Source organism: Vombatus ursinus, unplaced genomic scaffold (assembly GCF_900497805.2).
Source record: "Vombatus ursinus unplaced genomic scaffold, bare-nosed wombat genome assembly UNPS02000749.1, whole genome shotgun sequence".
Taxonomy (NCBI): domain Eukaryota; kingdom Metazoa; phylum Chordata; class Mammalia; order Diprotodontia; family Vombatidae; genus Vombatus; species Vombatus ursinus.
In genome coordinates, this window is record NW_020940527.1 from 13,190,157 (window position 1) to 13,212,382 (window position 22,226).

General features: G+C 38.8%; 1 protein-coding gene across 3 annotated transcripts; it reads left to right on the forward strand.

Annotated features, from left to right (window-relative positions):
* Window positions 1-1,044: 1,044 nt before the first annotated feature.
* LOC114039936 (mannose-binding protein A-like) lies at window positions 1,045-17,826 on the forward strand. Of its 3 annotated transcripts, XM_027857868.1 has the most exons (7): window positions 1,045-1,128; window positions 8,990-9,188; window positions 10,164-10,359; window positions 12,424-12,540; window positions 13,571-13,645; window positions 15,049-15,123; window positions 17,296-17,826. In XM_027857868.1, the coding sequence occupies exons 3-7, from the start codon at window positions 10,173-10,175 to the stop codon at window positions 17,670-17,672; spliced, it is 831 nt and encodes a 276-aa protein (XP_027713669.1). In that variant the 5' UTR covers window positions 1,045-1,128; window positions 8,990-9,188; window positions 10,164-10,172; the 3' UTR covers window positions 17,673-17,826. The 3 variants fall into 3 exon arrangements, with proteins under 3 accessions (XP_027713669.1, XP_027713688.1, XP_027713678.1); XM_027857887.1 differs by lacking the exons at window positions 1,045-1,128; window positions 8,990-9,188 and adding an exon at window positions 9,245-9,289; XM_027857877.1 differs by lacking the exons at window positions 1,045-1,128; window positions 8,990-9,188 and adding an exon at window positions 9,323-9,548.
* Window positions 17,827-22,226: the final 4,400 nt, after the last annotated feature.

Consider the following 22,226-nt stretch of genomic DNA (forward strand, 5'->3'; position numbering starts at 1 on the left):
TTGATGGAATTAAATGCTGCCTTCTTAGAGATGGATGGACTATCCTACTGGTAAAACCCTAAGGAGTTCTTGTTTTTCATTTAGCAGCTTCTGAATTTCCCAATCATTTTCATCAAACCAATTTTGATGTTTGAGAGTGTTCTGACCCAGATAAGCAAATGCAGTGCTGTACACCAAATCTCTGAAAGCTGCCCACTCCTTTTCTGCTCCACAGTTGCCAACTGTGTGTTGGCTCAACTTTCCCTCCAAGTTAGCAACAAACTGTTCCTTCTTAGAGAAGAGCTCTAATCTGTTGACATTAATTCTTCTGGTAGTCATTTTGCCTTGGGGATGTTGCTTTTGTTGAATGCAAATATTTAGCTTGGAGAGGATAAGTCTATGATTAGTCCAGCACTCTGCACCACACATTGCCTTCATCAATCTCACATCCTGTCTGTCTCTTCTCCTTACAATCACATAGTCTATTAAATGCCAATTTTTTTTTTGCAAAGGTGCATCAATGAAGTTTTATTGCATATAGGTAAACAGAAGAGTGTTGGTGATGAGATCATGAGATGCACAAGTCTTCAGTAGTAAGTGACCATTGCTGTTGTTGTTTCTAACTTCATTCCTCCCTAGAACTCCTTACCAAGTCTGGTAGTCTGAGCCTACTTTAGCATTAAAGTCACCTAGAATTTATAAGCTTGTCTTCTTTTGGCACATTGATGATAAGATTCTCTAGGTCTTCATAAAATTTTTCTTTATCAGGGTTCATCATGGTGGGAGCATAGGCACTGATGACGGTGGCATGATGTTTTCCTGCAAGTGGCAATCACATTGCTATAAGTCTATTATTCACTCCTTTTGGTAGGCATACAATCTGCTGACTAGATTGGCTTTGTTTGCAAAACCTACACCAGCTTCACAGCGCTCCCTTTCACTGTGGTCACTCCAGAAAAAATAACAAAACAAAACATGTATCCAGCTCCAACTTCAGTAAGCTGACCTTCATTTGCCAGCCTTGTTTAACTCAGGGCTGCTATTTGGATGCCATACCTGCTAAGTTCTCTTGCAACAAGAGCTGTTTGTCTTTCAGGTCTACTGGAATTTGTGCTGTCTATAAGCGTGTGTACATTCCATGTGCCAATGGTGAGTGGAATTGTCTTTGCAGATGTTTTTGTACATTTTTTGTGTTTCAACCACAGAGTGGGATTTCCCACCAGCCACAGTAATCAGACCAGGACTGAGGAAGCAAACAATTTTTAGGGCACCTTTTCTAGCCCCTTCCTCACACCAGGCGGTGAGCAGTGCTAACCTTAAAAGGCTGCTCAGACACCCAGGGGGTTGCCAAATCCCATTGCTGCTTCCAGTGAGAAACTATTCTATGGCCTGGGCCACCAATGTGCAAGATTGTGACTACAACTCCCAGTGTATCTGCACCTGCTGCTTTGTCACTTGCCTGTTGCCACAGGACTTTGAAATAGGTAAAATGGTAAAATGGTATGGATGATGCCCTTTGATTAGTGAGTAAATTGGATTTAGATTTAAGTGAGGCAGACACTTATATACTTGTGTGTATATATATATATATATATATATATTTAAAGCAAGACGTACATAAAAGAGATCTTCTTTTCCAGTTCAATGCATACATGGAAATGTCCATTTTATTTGTATTTAAGTTTGGAATAAAAAGAAATTTTAAGCCATTAGTTGGATCATTTTGGTTTCTGTGATAAATTCAAAGGTCCAAAGCTGGAGGTTAAAAGGATTTGAGAGGAGATAATGGTTGATTCACCCCATACTAAATATCCTAAAAAGAGAAGCCTTGACCCCTGGTTCCATAGTGATGATCTAGCTGGTCTGGTTATATAAGAGGGAAAGGCAAACTTTGCCAACCATGCAACTTTCCTGAAATCTCGTACCTTTTATAGAGAAAGAAAGACCCTTCATGGCACAAATGACTAGAAAGTCTAAAAGGAAACTGAATGATTGCTTATTTTGGAAAATTATGACTGATACAGAAAGAGGAGTTTATATTCCTATAGAAGCAAAGGACAGCTATCTCTCACCCAGGGCATCCTGAGCAAAAACTGTGTGGAAATGTTTGCTGACTATCCACTAATCAGTGGCCTTTCATTTCCCGTGCCTTCTTTCTTTCCCAGAAGATAGGCTATCTATTTGGACAGCATGGAAACCGGCTTTTATCTGAGCATTTTCTCAATTTTCTTTCTTTCTTCTTTTCTTCCTTCCTTCCTCCCTTCCGTTCTTCCTTCCTTCCCTCTCTCTCTCCTTCCTTCCTCCTTTCTTTCCTTCCTACACTCCTGTCCAGAGTGTCCTTCATGGATTTAGTATGATTCTGGCTATGACTGAGTTAAAGAGAGAGACAGATTGATAGTGGATAGTGATTTGACTTCAGAGTCAAATAGAAGTGATTTCAAGTTGTACCTCTAATAAATATTGGCTGTGGAGAAGTGATAAATTCAAGGTAGAGATCAACATACATAAATGTATGTATGGGTATATGTATTTATATATATATGTGTGTGTGTATATATATATATATATATATATATAAATGTTTGTATATGTATATGTATACACATATATACACACATGTATAGACATATATACATATATATGCATACACACATATACATATTTTTTGGCACGGCTGGTGGAGGAAATTGCTTGTTTCACTAATTTATTTGCTACCAGGGTTTTATTTTGCTGGGTTTTTTAATGAGGAGTAGGAAGGTAGAATGAAGAGAAAATATATTTTTGTTAATTAAAAAAATACAATTTAATTTTTTAAAATATACAACAAATACTGGTATGGGACTGACTAGTTCACAACCTCAAATTTCTAAGACTATTAGTTGCACAGAAAATACCTATCTGCAATTATAGAAGGAATGCCTCATTAGGATTTCTCTACATTGATTAACTCACAGTTCTGGTGGGGAAAAAATAATGGGATGAAACTGTTGGGTAGGAGAATCATCAATACACCTGTGGGCAACAAATCTGAAAGCCTCTTGGGAGACCACCAGAGGGAGGACTTGACTTGAAAGAAAGAGAGATGAGAGAAACAGGCTTTTTTTGTGTGTGCTCAGTTAAGTGCCTTTCAGTTAAAGAAACCATAGGATGCTGTTATAGATAAAACTGTATAGGATGGAGAATAGGAGGGGAGGGAAGAATGTCTTATCTTTAAAGGCCAACTGCTTTATTGTATTGAAATAAAATCAGTAATGAGTTCTTGACATAAAGAAGAGGAAGTTAAACTTCTTAAGAAAGGTTGCTCAGTAAAATATGGACATAAATGAACCAATGAGTGAAAAGCATTTATTAAACACTTACTATGTACCAAGTGCAGTGAAAAGTGCTGGGAATGCAAATACACATTACAAAGACCTTTAAGGATCTTTTAGTCTAATGGAGGAGGCAACACACAAAGAGTAATAAACAGAGAGGGACAGTTTGGTCCAGAAATTTTTAGGGATGATGAGTGGAATGAGGTTTTAGGGGAATAGATTGACACATCCCCATACAAGAACAAAAGGAGGATTGATATGATCATGGTTAATAGTTCCCTGTCTTTGAGGGAGTAGAGAAGGAGGAAAAGTGAAATCTTAGGGAGCGGCAGAAGGAGGGAAGGTAGCTGCAAGTCTATGGAGGAGATAGACAGAGTTGGGAGTGAATTAAAGCATGGATGGTGCTTTTCCTGAATTAGTGGGCCAGGAGAAGAATCAAGAAAAAGAATAACCACGGTCAGAAAGAATGGTGGTGTCTGAATTCCCCAAATCAGGCTACCATTTTCCTTCTTCAGCCCTATAGGGAATGGGGAACACCATTACCTTGGTCATATATCTAGGTCTTAAAGGGACCTTGGAGGCCATCTGGTTCAACCCCTTCTTTTTTATAGTGAGATAATTGAGGCTCAGAGATGCTAAGTGATTTATTCAAGGTCACATAAATAGTAAAAATCAAAGATGGGTTTTGAACCAAAGTCTTCTGACTTCAGAGTCTTTGAAGGATCAAAATGAGTACTCCATCCACTTATCCAAATTGCAATCCCTCCTCCTGTTCAATTCTTGTCCATGTAACTCTTCTATAAAGGATTTATAATTATCTGGACTATATTCAGTCAAAGAAATGTCAGCTACATCTCAATGCAAATGGTCCTGGAAAGAAGAACTAAGTAAAAATTGCTGAAGCAAATTTCAGCTCAATGTAGGGAACTCTCTCTAAGAGTAGAATGCACTACTTCAGAAGGTTTTTCCCTCACAGGTAGTATTCGACTGGAGGTTGGATGCTCACTTCTGAGGGATGTTGTAGAGGGGACTTGTATTCATAGAAGCACAGATCACAGATTTAGAGATGGAAGAGTTCTCAGAGGTCATCTAATCCAACACCTCTCCCTTTTACTAATGAGAAACCTTGGGCCTGAAGAGCAATGATTTGTCCAGGGCTCTTTCCACTGCACTGCACAGATTCCATTAAAGGGCCCCTGGAACTCCCTTTTACCTCTGAGATTTTATGAATGGCAAGATTGCTATCAAGCATATCAACATGGTCTGGTGGAGAGAGCACTGATTTTGGAATCAGAAGACCTAGATTCACATCTCAGTTCTTTCCTTTATTGCTTGTGTGACTTTGGCTGTCATTTTATCCCTCAGGTCCCACATTTCCTTATCTTTAATTGGGAAGAGGGACTACATGACCTCTAAAATCCCTTCAACTTAAAAATTCCATTATCCTAGAAGAAGGAGGAGGAGGAGGAGGAGGATGAAGGGAGGAGGAGAAGGAAAAGAAGGAGAAGGAGAAGAAGAATATGAAGAAGAAGATGAAGAAGAAGAAGAAGGAGAGGAGGAGGAGGAGGAGAAAAAAGAGGAGGAGGAGGAGGAGAAAAAGGAGGAGGAGGAGGAGGAGGAGAAGGAGGAGGAGGAGGAGGAGGAGGAGGAGGAGAAGAAGAAGAAGAAGAAGAAGAAGAAGAAGAAGAAGAAGAAGAAGTTCCATGTGAAAAACAAGAAGTACACACTGAGGAGAAAGCTGCCACTTACCCTCCAAAGGATGAAAAAGTAATTCTACAAGAGCTATCTGGTGAAAAGACAATTTATTTAGGAAGGGTCAGAGGAAGAAGAGAAGAGGAGTGATGCTTGGCTACCCTCTGCTGAAAGGTACTGAAACAGCCATGTGTCAATCAATAATGACAAAAGAGACACCTGCCATCTTTCTGGGATATGTTTCTAAGACCTCAAACAGCTCTCAAGACTGGTCACAGTGGGTGATTAATACCCTACTTCCAGTGATTCAAAAGGACACAAGTGACTTTACCAGAAAGGAACTAGAAAGTATTTTTAAAATGTGAGAAATGATTATCATTTCTCTCATTTATTTAATAACCAGTTATTGTGTTAGGAAGAAGGATTTTCCCCTTTTCTACTTCCTCATTCAGAAATCAACCAGTGTGGGAAATCTTTAGCAGATATTTACCCAAATCAAGATCTAATCAGACAGTAAAAGAAATTCTAAGGTTGGGCTAATAGGTGCATTCATGCTCACTGTGTTCAGTTAGGTCTAGGGAAGGATTGATTCTCTCTTTTGTCAAATAAGTGATATGGAAATTGGGAAGTCTCTTTGACAGAGATTTTGGTGATCCAAGTCACATACTTCAAGACTCTCATTGCAATATAGCCCACTCTTTCATTATAGTATTCATTTTATCATTAAGTGTTAACCAATCAGTGTTGATTGCCAACCTAAGGAACACCTACTGGGCATATAAGCTGTGAGCTCTCCCCATGAGGGGTCTTTTGTCTAAGAGATATGGCCAATTGACCATACTTTTATTAAAATGCTGGCATTGTTAATAAAACAACTGAATTACCCAGAAATTATGTCTCAGAAGTTTTTAATCGGGGCAGCTAGGTGGCGCAGCGGATAGAGCACTCGTCCTGAAGTCAGGAGGACCTGAGTTCAAATCCAGCTCAGACCAAACACTTGACACTTACTAGCTGTGTGACCCTGGGCAAGTCACTTAACCCCAATTGCCTAAAAAAAAAATAAATAAATAAAATAATTTTTTAATCATCATGTGAAGATTTCAAATCTTTTAGAAAGAAACTGAAGACCTTAAGGTTTCATCAAAGCTGAGAGATGTCATAGATAAATGAAGGTTAGGGAAATTAACAGCTGGTTAAGAACATGGTATTATAGATAAATGATCAAAAGATATGATCAGTTTTCAGATGAAGTAATCAAAACTATCTATAGCCATATGAAAAAATACTCTATTGGTTGGAGAAATACAAATTAAAACAATTTTGAGGTACTACCTCTTACCTATTAGATTGGCTAATAGGACAGAAAAGGTAAATGACAAATGTTGGAGGGGATGTGGGAAAAATGAGACTTTAATGCACTGTTGGTGGAGTTATGAATTGATTCAACCATTCTATAGAACAATTTGGAACTATGCCCAAAGGGCTATAAAACCATGCATACCTTTTGACCTAGCAATACCACTACTAGGTCTGTAGACCAAAAGAGATTAAAAAAAAAACAACAAAAATGAAAGGGAACTATATATACAAAAATATTTATAGCAGCTCTCTTCTGGGGGTAAAGAATTAGAAATTGAGGAAAAGCATATCACTTAGAGAATGGATGAATAAGTTGTAGTATGTGATTATGATGGAATACCATAAGAAATGATGAGCAAGATGCTCTCCAAAAAACCTGGAAAGACTTGCATGGGCTGATGCTAAGTAAAATGTACTGTGTACAAAGTAACAGCAATATTCTAAGATGATCAGCTGTGAATGACTTAGCTATTCTCAGCGATACAATGATCCAAGACAACTCTGAAGGACTTATGATTAAAAATGCTATCCATCCCCAGAGAAAGAACTGATGGTGTCTAAATACAGATTGAAACATACTTTTTTTAACTTTTTAAATTTTTTTTGAGTTTTTTTTGGTCTATGTTTTCTTTCACAACTTGACTATTATGGATATGTTTTGCCTGACTACACATGTATAACCTATATCAAATTGCTTGCCTTCTCAATGAGGGGGGTTGAGAAGTAGGAAGGTAGAGAATTTGTAACTCAAAGTTTTAAAAACAAATGTTAAAACTTGTTTTTATATATAACTGGGGAAAAATAAAATACTAAATAAAAGCTAACTATATGTATATGTATGAATGTATATCACTCTATATGTATATGTATATGTATATGTGTGAATGTGTGTGTATGAAAGAAGATGGTCTCCCACAACTTGAATAGGGTTTCTGGACCAAAGCTTAAGAAGTAGAAATGAGAGGCTTTGGACCAGAGATACACCTAACAAGAGTTAACTGCATTTGCCTAGGGTATCGAAAGTCTAATCAAAGGATAAAGAGAGATATTCCACCTGTGATTTCATTGGTATAGAGAATGCCCAGGTGAGGAAACTCCCTCTACAAATGGAGGTCAACACCTCATCTGCAGTCTAGAGTCTTGGAGAATTGCTTAGAACCCATGCTCTAGTTAAGTGACTTACCCAGGGTCACATAGCCAATATGTATCAGAGGCAAGATTTGAATCTGTGTCTGCTTAGCTTTGAGGCCAGTTCTCTGTCCACTATGTCATGTTACTTCTTTTAACTCTAATCAAAAGGGCCTTAAACTGAAAAGGAAGGGAGAAATAAAAACTGGTCTATATTCACCAATCTAGATACTGTAGAAAATAGCTACAAGGTAGGAAGAAAAGTGGCAGTCAAAACACCCAGAAGTTCAGAAGTCAAAATCCAAGAAAGGATCTGGTCATAAAGGCCACAGCTCACACTGTATTTTACAATAAGCTCCAAATGGTTACACGACTTAGAATATGACAGGTTCTATTGTAAACAAGAGGAGAAAAGAGGAAGGAAAGATATACCTTTCCAAACTCTGAATATAAGGAAGAATTCTTAATTAATAAGGATTGTAAGTGAGCATAAAAGATAAAAATAGACAATTGTTGTTGCTTAAAATTGAGAACTTGCACAAAAAAATAAAGTTTTGATTGTGGAAGTTAGACTTATTAAGGAAACAGTTTACTGGGTTGAATCTTTGGAGCAAATTTCTCAGAAAAAGTGCTCTTGGTTTATTTAGTTGACTGTACTTGGGCTTTGGTAGTAGATAGGGCAGTGATACAAAAACATATGAAAAGAAAGAAAAGTCCATCAATGAAACATTAAAAACAAACATAGTAGAGAGAAGAATACAGAAGGTGGTAACAGGGATTATGGACAAGCAAGGCAATTTTGTTGTTACTGTGTTACATTTAATATATAGTTTGAAAACTTTATATGTGACAGTTCAGTTTCCTATGCTACCCTCTTTTTTGTTCTTTATATGTAGAAATGTTCATGTTCCCTTATGGTTTGTTAAATTCATAATTTAACATTAAGAATCTAGAGTTGGAGCAATAAGGCTAAGGTATGGCACTCCCTCTTTTTTGCATTAAGGGGCCCCTGTCACCTCTGGACATATGCACATGGTCCAAACAATACCAGCCTTGGAGAGCCTGACCTTTAACGAGAGAAGTTAGAATCCCATTTCTCATACTCTTTGGCTCATTTTGTGCCCAACTCCAGCACTTAAGGTTTTAGTTTTGCTTCACTAGATCAGCTAGGGTTATCCAGATTAATCACATCTGGGGTCTCCCTGTAGGTGGAAATAGGAATCAGGTATGGGACAGTTATCTATTTCCTATGCACAAAAGACTATCATGTGGAAACTTAGAGTGATACCAGAGAGTAGGACTAGGAAAAGCTTACTAACAATTTGAGTTACCAAAAAATGGAATGGACTGTCTTGGGAGATAAAGAGCTTCCACTTATTGAAGATCTTCAAGCAAAAGTTGGCTAACCACTTTTCAAGTATGTTGTTGAGGGAACTCATTTTTAGCTAAGATTTTGGGCAGTCTGGACCCTTTTAGCTCTGAAATTCTGTCTCTGTGATTCTCTCCCAATCTTCCAGTACCCACTGGGAGCAGTGAAAATAAGAGCTGGATATTTGCTTCAGTTGTTTATTAATCTGTGGAAGCAGGACAAGGACAGAGCTCTACCCTGTAAACAGAATCGATTCTTTATAACCTGTGGAATCCAGTCTCGTCTCGTATTCTTGGCTTAAACTAGAGCACACTCTGTCCTGTTACATCTTTCCTGTTGTATACCAGGTAAGTTTCTGATAGGAAATATAGCCTGTGGAACTTGGGTCAAAGATCTGTGTGTTTAACTTGGTTCCAGAAAAGGACTTTCCATCAGATTCTCAGGCAAAGTTTGTATCTGTAACTAGAGAGCTATTATCAAGGGTCTTTCTATTTTGATGCTCTTCATCTCCTTTTAGGTCCCTTGGTTCCTTTGGAAGTATGGCAATCTTTAGAAACAGGCCAGATCTGGTGCAGGGAAAAGAAAAAGGGGCATGGAATTATTTGTTCTCTGACTGAAGGGTTAGCAACTTCCCCACCCTGCAGCCCATGAATTGCCTGGCAAGAACAAATGAGATTTACAAAACTTTTTGCAAGTCTAAACCATAGGTAGGAATGAACAAAGTAAGAAAAAGGAAGGGTGGGAGGACAGAAAGGAAGAAAAAAAGGAAGGAAGGAACAAAGGGAGGGAGGGAGAGAAGGGAAGGAAAGTAAGGATTTTGTATATCAAGCTTTTTAAAATTTATTGTATTATTTATTCTGTATATCCAGTCCCATGCTATGCACTATAGAGGATCCTAGGAAATAGAAGACATGCTGAAAAAAGCAGCCAGACTAGCCTGGGCAGTGAGAGTAATGAGTATACAGTATGTGGATTGGAAAGACAAGAGATGTGTCAGTCTTTAGTTGAGAGTTCTCATTAGGACAGAATGGGGAATAAGCCAGGATAAGCAGGGTAGGGATTAACTTGTATAATGGTTTCCAAATCAGTTTGGGTTGTTTAATCTTGTAGACACTGGGGAGTGAATAAAACACTGACCAAGAGACTGACAGGATCCAAAGCAGTGAAACTGGCAGGGGTGTGTGCAGGCTGCTTTGGAGGGAAAAGAGATAGGTGGTGCAACCACCAAGGGGAGACAATAGTGAGGAGGCAAATAGGCTGGTTGAAGACCTCTGCCATTTATCTTTCTAAAATGATTGACCTCTATTTTCTCCCCTTTAAAGGTTTGAAGGATGGCTGTCTTTTCCTGGTTCCCACTCCTCCTCATCATCATGGCAAAGACCGACTACTCAGAGCCAGTTTTGAGTGAGAGGACTGAGCAGACCTGCTGCTCCCTGGTCTCTTGTGGTACCCCTGGGGCAAATGGGGCTCCTGGAAAAGATGGAAGAGATGGGCTCAAGGGAGAAAAGGGAGAACCAGGTACAGGCCGATTGGGGTCCTTCTCCCTGAGTCTTCATTTCTACCAAGTGTTCCCATAGGACAACTGCCTCTTCCAGGAGTTCAGACTCAACACATGAGGTCACATTTATCAGTGATGTTGAATTGTTTTTCTAGATACAATCTCTGTCCAAAAACCTCTCCTCTAAACAAGGGAGTGAGATGGTCAAGGCTGTTCTATTGATCTCGCTCTGATAATCTGGCACCCCCAGTTTCCAAGTAGTCAAAGGAAGGATTATGTTGGTGCCTTACCAAAAAAAGCAGTATATTGGGGCTACTTTCAAAGGTTATCTCTTGACAATTTCTCAATCCACTCCTCTTTGGGGAAACCTGTGGAACACTGCTTACTTAACTAAATTTGAAGTAAACACTGAATGCTGGGAAGAAAGTCTAGGAACTCTTTCATGAGGTCACCAGTTTGTTTTATGCCCCCATAAGGTGTCCACTTAGAGTTCACAGTGAAATATTTTTTGCTTGTTTCACTCCATTTTGTAGAGAAGCAGAGGGCTATGAGTTCAGAGTTCTGCATACCCATCTGTATGGTGGTTTTGCTTATAGTGGTATACCAATTAATTGGGACAATCTATAGTAACTACATTTCCTGGCATATAATTAGACTTTTATGTCCTCCAAAAATGTTTAATATGTAATGTTTCCTCCATTTCTTGTGAGCCTTTGTTATATGTAATTTAGTATTGAGTTCACCAATATATTCTTTAATTCTTAATTCATGAAAACACACTTATCACATTAGATATTAATTATAACTTTTAAAATAGTCATTTTTCAAAATCTAGCCTTGATTATAGCCTACAGACTCTTACTAGGGCTTAAATCTGACAAGTTCTCAGGCACTGAAGCATATTTCTCTCCAGTTCCTGAATAAATTTCTTAGCTTTTCATGACCTGTAGCATGGTGCAATGTTGCATTGCTATTGGGGAAGTCCCATAATACCAAAACAATTCTGTTTATCAGTATATCATTAGATTTATCAGAGTTCATCATTTTCTTCAGTTGAGACAAAATTTCCAGGCTTACTGAAAGTAAAAATCCCCCCAAATTTTTTGGAGATTAATGTTTTACAGTGTGATGAAGATGCCCAGGTCTTGTAAGCTTATCTGGACTCCTAAAAATAGGTTTGGAATTAAAAGACCTTAGATGAAAAAAATAAGTTCATTAATAAAAAAAATTACCATTTTCTAATCTTTAGTACATTAATCTTTATGTAATTTTGCCAATTAAAAACATTTTTTATTGCTAGTAAGAGTTAGCAACTGATTTTCAACTAGTCTTATTACTGATCTTTCAATATTAAAAAGTCTACACCATACTGTAGAATGATCACTAACAACTCTTCCAGCCTCCAGGTTCCTACAGAGTTCTTTACTTGTTTTCTGAGGATAATCAAGCTATTTTGCAGCCACACTTTGTCAGCTGTTAACATTGTTTTTCATTTGGATTTCACTACCCTTTTTTGCTTTGTTGAGACTGGTTCTGTTTCTTGTGGGCTTCAAAGATCCTTGAAATGCATGACTTCCCCATGCCATTCTCAGCAATACTTCTAATAGCTATTGAAGTGTGATCTTTGAGAGCTACAATTTTTCCTTGTTTCCTTGAAGTAATAGCCATTCTTTAAAATTCTACAGAATTGACAACACAAGAGAACAATGAAAGATGTATGCATGGTCCCAAATCCACTATTCAGCTGACAAAGAACTAACTAAAAGTGGGGAAACCAGTTTGACCTGGTTTCCTTTGGTCAAGGTAATACTGAGTCAGTCTGGTGTCATTAGAATCACACACATACGATTATTACTGTCACAAAATGGAATCATTTTTTAAAAGGTATTGCTTGTCCCAAGTAATTTGCACACCATCACAACTTTCTTCGTTTCAAGAAAGCGATCTTGGTAGGTGGTAGGGAGGTGAAATGGCCATATACAGAAAAGACCATATATAAAACAAGAACTAACAATAAAATTCTTTTTTTCAAATATTTTTAAAAACTGAATACAAAGATAAGTTTATTTATTGTCCAATAATAGGCCAAGGGCTCAGAGGTATCCAGGGCCCTCCAGGGAAAATGGGGCCTCCAGGGCAACCAGGATCAAAGGGAGTTCCAGGACTACCAGGCTTGAAAGGAGATAGAGGAGACAGTTCAGGTAAGGCTGTATCTGCTTCGTGCTTGCCCTAGCAGGAAGGAGGCCATTTAGGGATTTTGGGTTTAGATCCAGCAAGCAGATGATCCCTTGTCCAAATACCCTATTACCAGGGCAGTCAAATGTCCCCTTCCACTTGTATCATTACTGGCAGAGACTCCTCTATGACTGCACACCTCTCCCCTTCCCCACCCTTGCTTCACTGCAAGAGAAACTATGCATATATAACACTGTATATAGAACTAAACTTTTTCTAATACAATGACTAATTTGGCTGACCGTATTTTTTATTATTCTCCATTACAAGAAATGCCTCTTTGGGAAGGGTAAGTCAGAGGGATATATTAGGAAATGTAAGACAAAAATGACAAGATCTGGCAATGAAGTGATTGGATATGTGGGGTGAGTGAGGGTAATGACATTGAGGTTGAAGGCTTAGCTAAGTGGAAGGATGTTGATGCTCTTTATAGGGACAGAAAAGTACAGAAGAGGCCAGGACTTCAGAGTGGGATAATGAGTTCTGCTGAGTTTGAGGTTTCTGTGGGATATCTAGTTTGAGATACATGACTATTACTTCAAAAGAGAAACTAGAGCTAGACATATAGGTCTAGGAATTATCTCTATAGACATAATCATTGAACTTTTGGTAACTGATGGGATCACCAAATGAGCTAGCATAATAAAAAGCAAAAAGAGAAGAGAGCCTAGGACAGAGCCTTGGGGAACACCTAAAGTGAGAAGATTGATACAATTGGATAACCAGCTTTTAAAAAGGAACAAAAGGAATGATCAAACAGATAGGAGGAGAACCAGGAGAGAGCAGTATCACAACAAATTTGAGAGTATCCAGATGGCAATTGACATTGTCAAATGCAGAGGCCATTAGTTGGCCCTGAGAAATCAGTAGTAACTTTGGAGAGGGAAGTTACCTTTGAGTGATGATTCTGGAAGCAAGCTTGCAAGGGTTTAGAAGAAAGTCTGGGGAGGAGCAGAGATCAGTATGATAACACTCTCCCAATTGTTTTGCTTCTAGTTTCTTTGAATAGGCTATCAGCCTTGGAAAGAAAAATCCAGCGCCTTGAGACACAACTGGAAAATATCAATGAGTGTAAGCTAACCATTCATGAAAATGGTATCCCTTCTCTCTAGTTTACACTTGAGATAACTCTAAGCCAGAGGCATAGTGGTTTAGTGTAAAGATTATTGGGTTTAGGTTTATAGTAACTGGGGTTTTGGGCCCATGTCTAATACCCACTAGCCAGGTGACCATATGGGAACACTCAACTTCTCTGGCATTCTATTTCCTCATCTGTAAAATGACAATGATGCTAATAATACCATGTTCCTCTTGAGGTTGTTGAAAGGAAATAATTTTGTTATGAATAAATTATCATACAAGCATTCATACTATTTTACATGTATTGGGAAAAGCAGTGGACTTCAAAGAAAAAAGATCTGGATTTTGGTTTTGTTTCTTACTAGCTATGGGACTCCATCTCCCTAAGCTTCAGTTTTGCAATAGGGGAAATAAAACTTTTTGCAATAGAGGAAATAAAACTTATACTTATAAAGCAGAAATAAATTATTATTATATAATATAATATTTATATAAGTATATATTATTATAAATACATGAGAGGGAGACTCAGAAGCAGGGTGATCTGGCTCAGTGTACTGGCCATGTGATCCCAAGCAAGTCAATTTCATCTCTTCTCATCTCTCAGTGCCCCCAAGCTACTCTCTAAGACTGTAAGTTGCCAAGCAGGTGCCGATCTCCACTGATAAAGGGAGTTTCATCTTTGGTACTTTCCTGTACTAATGAAATCACAGGTAAAAAAAAATTAAATCAAAATGTGTTCCAAATACCAAAATCCCCATTGTGTAATAGGAGGAAACCAAATCTGCTGGAGAAATTTGACATCATTTGAGGAATTCTTCAGTAGCTATTGAAGTACTTAGTAGCCAAACCTTGAATCTCAAGGCAGTTCAGGCAAAGAAAACTCTTCAGAGCTCATTTATTCAATGGAAACAAATGAAATGACAAAAATGGGGCAAGGGGTGGAGGGTAAGACAGTGGAGAATACCAACATCCTTTCTTAGTCAGGATCTATGAGCCCTGTTATAAATTAACCTCTAAAATCATAAGCTCTTAAAGGTAAAAGGAACCTGAGAGGTCACCTAATGAAATCCAACATATTTTCTTGAACATAGTAGGTATGTGATAAAGGTTTATTGAATTGAACTCAACCATAGGAGTCCCCTCAGTGATGTCCTTAACACTGATCATCTAGTCCTCTGCCTGAACATTTCCATGAATGGCAGCCTATGCAGAGTATGATTATTTGGTTTTATCAGGAATTGCTTCCTTATATTAAGCCCAAGTCTACCTCCCTGTAACTTCCATTGATTGTTTCCATGCCCAGTGCTGCCCTCTAGTGCTACATAGAATAAACTTCTATGTCTCCTGAGATATCTCAAGATAACCATCTCTCGTATTTCTTTTGTTTCTAGCCTTTCTCAAACTGATCACAGTCTCAAGTAAACAAATAGAGATCCTTCAAGCTCAAGTGGACAAGAACAAAAATAGTAAGCTAGCTCTTCATGATGGTGGTGTCCTTTCTTGCTCATGTACTCTTTGGGGGACTTTAAGCCAGAGGCAGCAGCTTCATGTGGGAAAAAATTGGGCTTAGTGAGAAAAGTGGGGCTTCAATCTCAATCTGATATCAAATAGTCACAGGGCCTTAGGAAAGCCACTTAAACTAACCTCTCTAAAGCCTTGATATGTTCACCGGTAAAAACGGGAATAATAACACCACCTACCTCCTGGGGTTGTTGAGAGGAAAGTACTTTGTAAACTGCAAAACCCCCTAGAAATGTGTTATTAATAGTGTTTCACAAATAATGGAAAGAGCACTGGACTTACAATGAGAAGATCTAGGTAAACAAGAAAGCAAATTGGCTGTACAGCCAGAGGCCCTAGGTTCAGATCCTGCCTCTGACACTTCCTTTCTATGTGGCTTTGAACATGTCACTTAATAGCACTTGAGATTAATTGCAAAATTGAGCCTGTGAATGAGACAGCCTCCGAGGTCCCTTCCAGGTCCAGATTTATAATCCAATGCTCTGGGTTTTAGTTCTACCATTTTCTAGCCTTGTGATTAAAGGTAATTCTTCAAACATCAGTTTCTTAATCTTTAAAGTAGAGATAATAATTCTAGAGCATAGGTCCAGCTCCATGAGAGGCACTCCAGTACAAAAAATCAAGGGATTCTTTCTTCACACCAGCCACATGAACAGTAGCTGAAATTTAACACTTTAAAATTCACAAAATGCTTAAATACATTACTTAATTTGAACCTTTCAGCTAACCCTATGGAGCAGCTAGTAGTAGTAGTAGTAGTAGTAGTAGTAGTAGTAGTAGTAGTAGTCGTAGTAGTAGTCGAAGTAGTCGTAGTAGTAGTAACTAATATTTCTACAGAGTTCTGAAACTGCAAAGTTAATTCACCTACACTATTTCATTAAAAGCTCATAACAACCCTGTGAGGTAGGAGCTATAGGCAGTTATCCTCATTTTTATAGATGAGGAAACTGAGGTTCAATGAGATTAAGGGATTTGCTCAGGGTCACAGAACTGAGTGAGATTTGAACCCAGGTCTCCCCTGACTCTGCTACTAACATGCTCCCCATTCCATGAACCACACTGAGGCAGGTGCTTTACAAACTGGAAAACACTATCTGTGAGCTGTTTTAAGCAGGTTGGATTATAGAGAGATGGGGACAGGGTGGGGCCGGAGGGAGGTTGGTCCACATCTGTGATATCATCATTGCAGGGAAATACTGGTGACAAACTCCTTTCACTGACACAGATTAGCAATGACCACTCCAGTTTCCCTATAATGGATAATTTTAAAGATTTATTGAGGGCATTGAGAGGTTGCATGATTTACTCATGCTCACATGACTAGCATGAGTTCATGGTCAAATTTAAATCCAAGTCTTCTTTATTCCAAGACCAATCCTCTCTTCACTATATCACACTGTTTCTCATGATTGTTTTTGTTAATAAGGGGAGGAGGGGAATAGCAAATAGCTAAGAATTCTAATCACACATTGACTTTGAATCACAGTTTCCCCTGTCAGCTACGTCCCTATCTACGTCCCTTTTCCAGGCTGGTCAGTCTTTAATCTTTAGCTGTAATGAATCTATTCACTTCTCTTTGGTCTACCTGCCCTGGGACAAATGTTCCTTGATGTTTTTCCATGGTTTCAGTTCTATGGGTAAAGACTCATTGGTCTTGGTCAAAAGTTTTCCTTTGGTTCACAAGCCAAGCCCTTCCGACACTTGAATTATGGTCTTCATCTAATTCATGTTGTCCCTGGAATGTAGACTCTTGTCCTCATACTATAAGAACAGAATCTCATGACTAAACCAAGGGTTCTTAACTCAGGATCCATAGACCACCAAAGGGTCTACAGATAGATTTCAGAGGGTCTTTAACTAGGATGAGAAAGAAAATTCCATCTTTATTTACATCTGACTGAAATTCAGTATTTTATTCAATTATTTAAAAATATTAATCTAATAAGGGATCCATAGGTTTCACCAATTGCCAAAGGAGTCCACAAAACGCACAAAAATAGTTAAAAACCCCTGGTCTGAACAAATGTGATTATGTCTCTCCTGAGGTAGCCATTCCCAGAAAAGGCATTTGTTTGTTCCTGGGCTGTGCTTATCAACCATATTCATCTTACCTACAGTTCTGACCTTCTCCGTGGGCAAAAAGGTTGGGAAAAAACTGTTCCTAAGCAATGGAGAAAAAGCCAATTTTGACAGAGTGAAAGTTCTTTGTGAGCAATTTGGGGCCACCATTGCAATCCCAAAGAATGGAGAGGAGAATAAAGCTATACAGGACTTGGCCAAAGACACCCCTGCTTTTCTGGGTATCACAGACAAAGTTCAAGAAGGACAATTTGTATACATCACAGGAGAAAGAATGACCTACACCAACTGGAAGAAGAATGAACCCAATGACTATGGATCTGGGGAAGACTGTGTATTGTTGAACAGTGACGGATCATGGAATGATATCTCCTGTACAACTTCCTTGCTTGCTGTCTGTGAACTCCCTGCCTGAATGGATCCCTTAATGGGGATTGAATGTTGAAGTCCTTTATCTGTGACTCCATATCAATGACACCAGAAATGAATGCTGGAATTTTGTAAGCTTGACATTCAGTTGCCATTTTCTGTATTTAAACACATAATTAAAATACCTAACTCACTCTTAATTTTCTCATGCAGATTTATGTTAGACATGATGCCTCATTAATATGTATATGTATATGCTAGGGAAGTGGAGAACACTTTGACCTGGAAAGAGAAAACCAAGAAATGTAATTCCGTAAGCAAGAGCTTTGTTAAATTAAGTAGATTTGTGAACAATATGTGTTCATGGTATATTTCAACAAGAGATGCCTTGAGTCTTACCATCATTCCCAAAGGCTAATCTCAAGCTTGAACCTTATGTAAGAGTATAGAATACAATCGCAGAATGATAGACCATTCTGAGGAATCTTACATCTCATCTCATCCTAATTACTCATTTAGTAAATGGGGAAACTGAGGACCATCATGTCACCCACCTACTCCATAAACTTCAGTGGCTCCCTATTGCCTCTAAGATCATATACAAAATCCTTTGATTGACATTCAAAGCCCTTCATAACCTAGCCTTCTCCTATTTTTTTCAGTCTTTTTACACCTTACTCCCTGTCATGTACTCTTCAATCCAGTGACATTGGCCTCCTTGCTGTTACATGAACAAGACACTCCATATCTCAGCTCTGGGAAATTTCTCTGGCTATCTCCCATCCCTGGAATGCTCTCCCTCCTCATCTCTGCCTCTTGCTTTTCTTCAATTCCCACTTAAAGTCACACTTGTTATAGGAAGCTTTTTTTTCCCTTTCTTTTCCCTTGACTTGAGAGTAGGATTCCCCCTATTATTTACAGTTAATTCTGTATGTATTTACACGTGATTGTTTGCTTGTTGTCTCCCCCACTAGACTGTGAATCCCTTGAGGTCAAAGACTGGCTCTTGCCCCTTTTTGTATCCCCAGTGTTTAGCACAGTGTCCATCTGTCCATCACATTGTAGGCACTTAATACATGTTTATTGACTGACTGACTGAAACCTGAACCAATAAAGTGAATTGCCCATGGTCATATAGTTATTGGCAAAACCATTAGAACCCAGGTCTGCTCCATGTCAAATTCCCCACTTTTCAAGCATTGTCACAATTTTGGTCAAAGGTTCATTTTCCCTTCCTATTCTATATCTTAATCCATAACTGACTGTACCAGCAGACTCCCAGCACCTTCCCATCCCATTTTCTCTTTCTCTTTAGTTCTTCCAGCTGTTTCCACTAAAGGACCTTGACAAACACCAGTGGGATTCCCAGCACTTCTGCCTTACATGATATACTTCACTAAAAGTTACAAAGAAAATCATTATTGCTCATCTCTATGGAGTCAGAAGATGTGTGGAGCCTAAATTCCTCATTAGGTTTTTTGTTTTGTTTTGTTTTGTTTTGCTTTGGTTTTTTAACCAAACAGAGCACAGCATGTGGTCAGTCAGTCAACAGGCATTCATTAGGTTCTTACTATGTGACATTTAAAGAAAGGCAAAAACAGTCCCTGTCCTCAATACATTCTAATGGGGGCATACATTCTAATGGGGGGCATACATTCTAACAGGGGAGGCATCATGTAAATAAGTACATTTAAGATACAGAGTAGATGAAAGTAATCTGAAAGAAGGCATTAGGTGGGTCAATTGGGGCTGGGGATGCCCCCCTCTAGGAGGTGTGATTTGAGCTGCATCGTAAAGGAAGCCAGGGGAGCCAGGGGAGCCAGGGGCCAGAGGTGAGAGAGAAGAGCATTTCAGGTGTCTCTGTACCTTTGCCCAGGGAGAGCTTGGAGTGTGACATTCAAGGAACAGAAAGTAGGCTAATGTGGCTGGATGATAAAGTAGAATGTAAGGGTAGTAATCAATAATAGCCCACTTTTATGGAGACTTTGCAAAAATGTCTTCTTTCCAGCATTCCTGTGAAGTGATCCACACAAAGATATTTCCATAGCTATAGAGCTGCAAAAAATCTTAGATACCAATGAGTCAAGCTCCATTATTTTACAGTTGAGAAAACTGAGGCCCAGAAAGGGTACTGATACTGACTATTGTCTCTGCTTTTGTATTTCTATCCCCAATGCTTTTCCCATCTATCCATTCAATCAATTCTTCAACTGGCAGCTGAGGAGGGACAAAAAGTGTATCTTTTCCCCAAATTCCATGGTTTCTATACAAGATAGCTCTCCAGTCAAACTGCATATTGTTACAAACTTATAGTTCGTCTACTATGGACACTCTGTCCTCAAGGTCAAAAAAGCCTTGTAAAACAGGCTTTTTTCCACTTGTCCATGGAAGTATAGCTTAGTTATGTTTCCAGATAAGGCTTGTTGACTGGCTGATAATGTTGGGGCTCAGGCTACAATTGTCCAGTTGATGGGAATCAGATCTGAACCCTTAAAAGACCATGTCTTTGAAAGCAAACCAGTCCCTGAATTTTCTCATACATTTCAGTAACCCAGATCACTGTTGCTTCTGCCTGGGGAGTCTGGCCCACCCCAGCCCACCTTGATTACTAAATTAGCTTACTTGACACTCCTTAATTCCATCCAGGCCCCTTTCTCTGTTACTTCCAGACCACCCAGACTACTTGCCACTCCTTAATCCCATCCAGATCTTCCCACAGTCTGTATAAAAGTACCCATCTCATCCTCATCAAACGCTTAGATTCTTAAGATCTGGCCTGTTTGTACTGGTGTTACAAATATCCCAGACTCTCTAGGAATCTCCCTTACTCCCAGTGTTTTAATAAACTCACTACTGGGACTGAAAAAAGGCTTGAGTGGTTGAATTCTTTCAAGGCAGATTCACACTCTTTACCCTTGCATTTTGGGGTTTCCAAGACCCCTAGACTGCAACACAGCCAGCCTAAGTTTTTCCCCCTCTTTCCTAGAAACATAGCCTGGCAGAAACTTTCAATCCTTGCCTTCCCTGTAAGTAATAACACATACAGATTTCTTCCTTAAAGCAAGGGTGTCTGTTTACTGAATACAAAGGAGTCATCTAGATATTGATTACTTCAGGAAAACATTAGCCCAAAGACAAATATGCAGTTTGAACTAGAGAGCTACCTTGCATGGAGAGCATACAAGAAAAAGCATACATGGAAAAAGTAGTGATTCTTTCCTTTTTTTCAATAATAGCTATAAAACCTAACTTTTATATTATGTTTACTATGTGCTAAGCACTATGCTGAACATTTTATAATTATTATATCATTTGATCCTTACAGTTCGAAGGTGGATGCTATTATTATCCCATTTTACAGTTGAGGAAACTGAGGCAAAAAGTGGTTAAGTGACTTGCCCAGAGTCACACAGTTAGTAAATGTCTGAGGCTGGATTTGAACTCAGGTCTTCCTGACTCTGGGTCCAGCACTCTATCCACTGTACCACCTACAACAAAATCTATTGTGTGCAAGGCAACATGTAAAGTACTAGGTTTTGTTGTTTAGTTGTTTTCAGTGGTGTCCAACTCTTTGTGACTCCATTTGGGGCTTTCTTAGCAAAGATACTAGAGTGATTTGACATTTCTTTTTCCAGCTCTTTATAAATGAGGAAACTGAGGAAGCAGGATTAAGTGGTTTGGCCAAGGTTACACAGTGTCTGAGTGTCTGAGCCCAAATTTGAACACAGGAAGATGAGTCTTTCTAACTCCAGGCCTAGCATTCTATCCATTGCACCACCTAGCCTAGCTGCCCCATTACCGATGTTATTTTGAAATTATTAAAGGGAGGGTAGATAGAGGGGAAGGAGAACTGCTAAATGGACTACTTTTAATGCTAATGGGAAGGAGGCACATATTTCTGTGGCCATAAACAATAAAATTTAATATAAAAACTGAATGAACCCATAGTATATAGCAAGATGTTTTTTAATAGACTTTGTTTCAAACTTAAATCACTGCTCCCTTTCTTAGCTCAAAATCCTAGAAAAATCTATTTACGATCACTGCCTCCATTTCTTTTCCTTTCACTCCTCAATCCTTTGAAATCTGACTTCTAATTTCTTCATTTAACTGAAACTACTCTCTCCAAAATTATCAACAATATTTTAATTGCCAAATCAGACAGCCTTTTCTCAGTCCTCATCCTTCTTGAGCCCTGCACAGCATCTGACACTATTACTCACCCTTGCCTCCTGGACACTGTATCCTCCCTGGGTTTTCATGACACTGTTGTCTCCTAGTTCTCTTTCTATCTGTCTAACAGTTCCATCTTGCCCTTCTTTGCTTGATCATTATCCATATCAAGTCCCTTAACTATGGGTGTATCCCCAGGTTTTGTCCTGAGTCACCTTCTTTTCTTTCCCTGTATGCTCTCATTTGATTACTAAATAATCTCCCAAAGATGGGTCTATTATCTCTATGTTGATGTCGCCTAGATCTATATATTCAGCCTTGATATTTCTCCAGATCTCCAGTCCTGCATTGTCAACTGACTATCAGGCATTTCAAACCAGATGTCCCATAGACATCTCAAACCCAGTTTAAAAATGTCATCCTTGGG

Excerpts from the sequence above, each read along its gene's own strand:
- LOC114039936 (XM_027857868.1), top strand. The coding sequence starts at position 10,173 with ATGGCTGTCTTTTCCTGGTTCCCACTCCTCCTCATCATCATGGCAAAG. Across the intron at positions 13,646-15,048 it reads ACTGGAAAATATCAATGAGT|CCTTTCTCAAACTGATCACA; the intron begins GTAAGCTAACCA and ends TTTTGTTTCTAG. Across the intron at positions 15,124-17,295 it reads AGTGGACAAGAACAAAAATA|TTCTGACCTTCTCCGTGGGC; the intron begins GTAAGCTAGCTC and ends TCTTACCTACAG.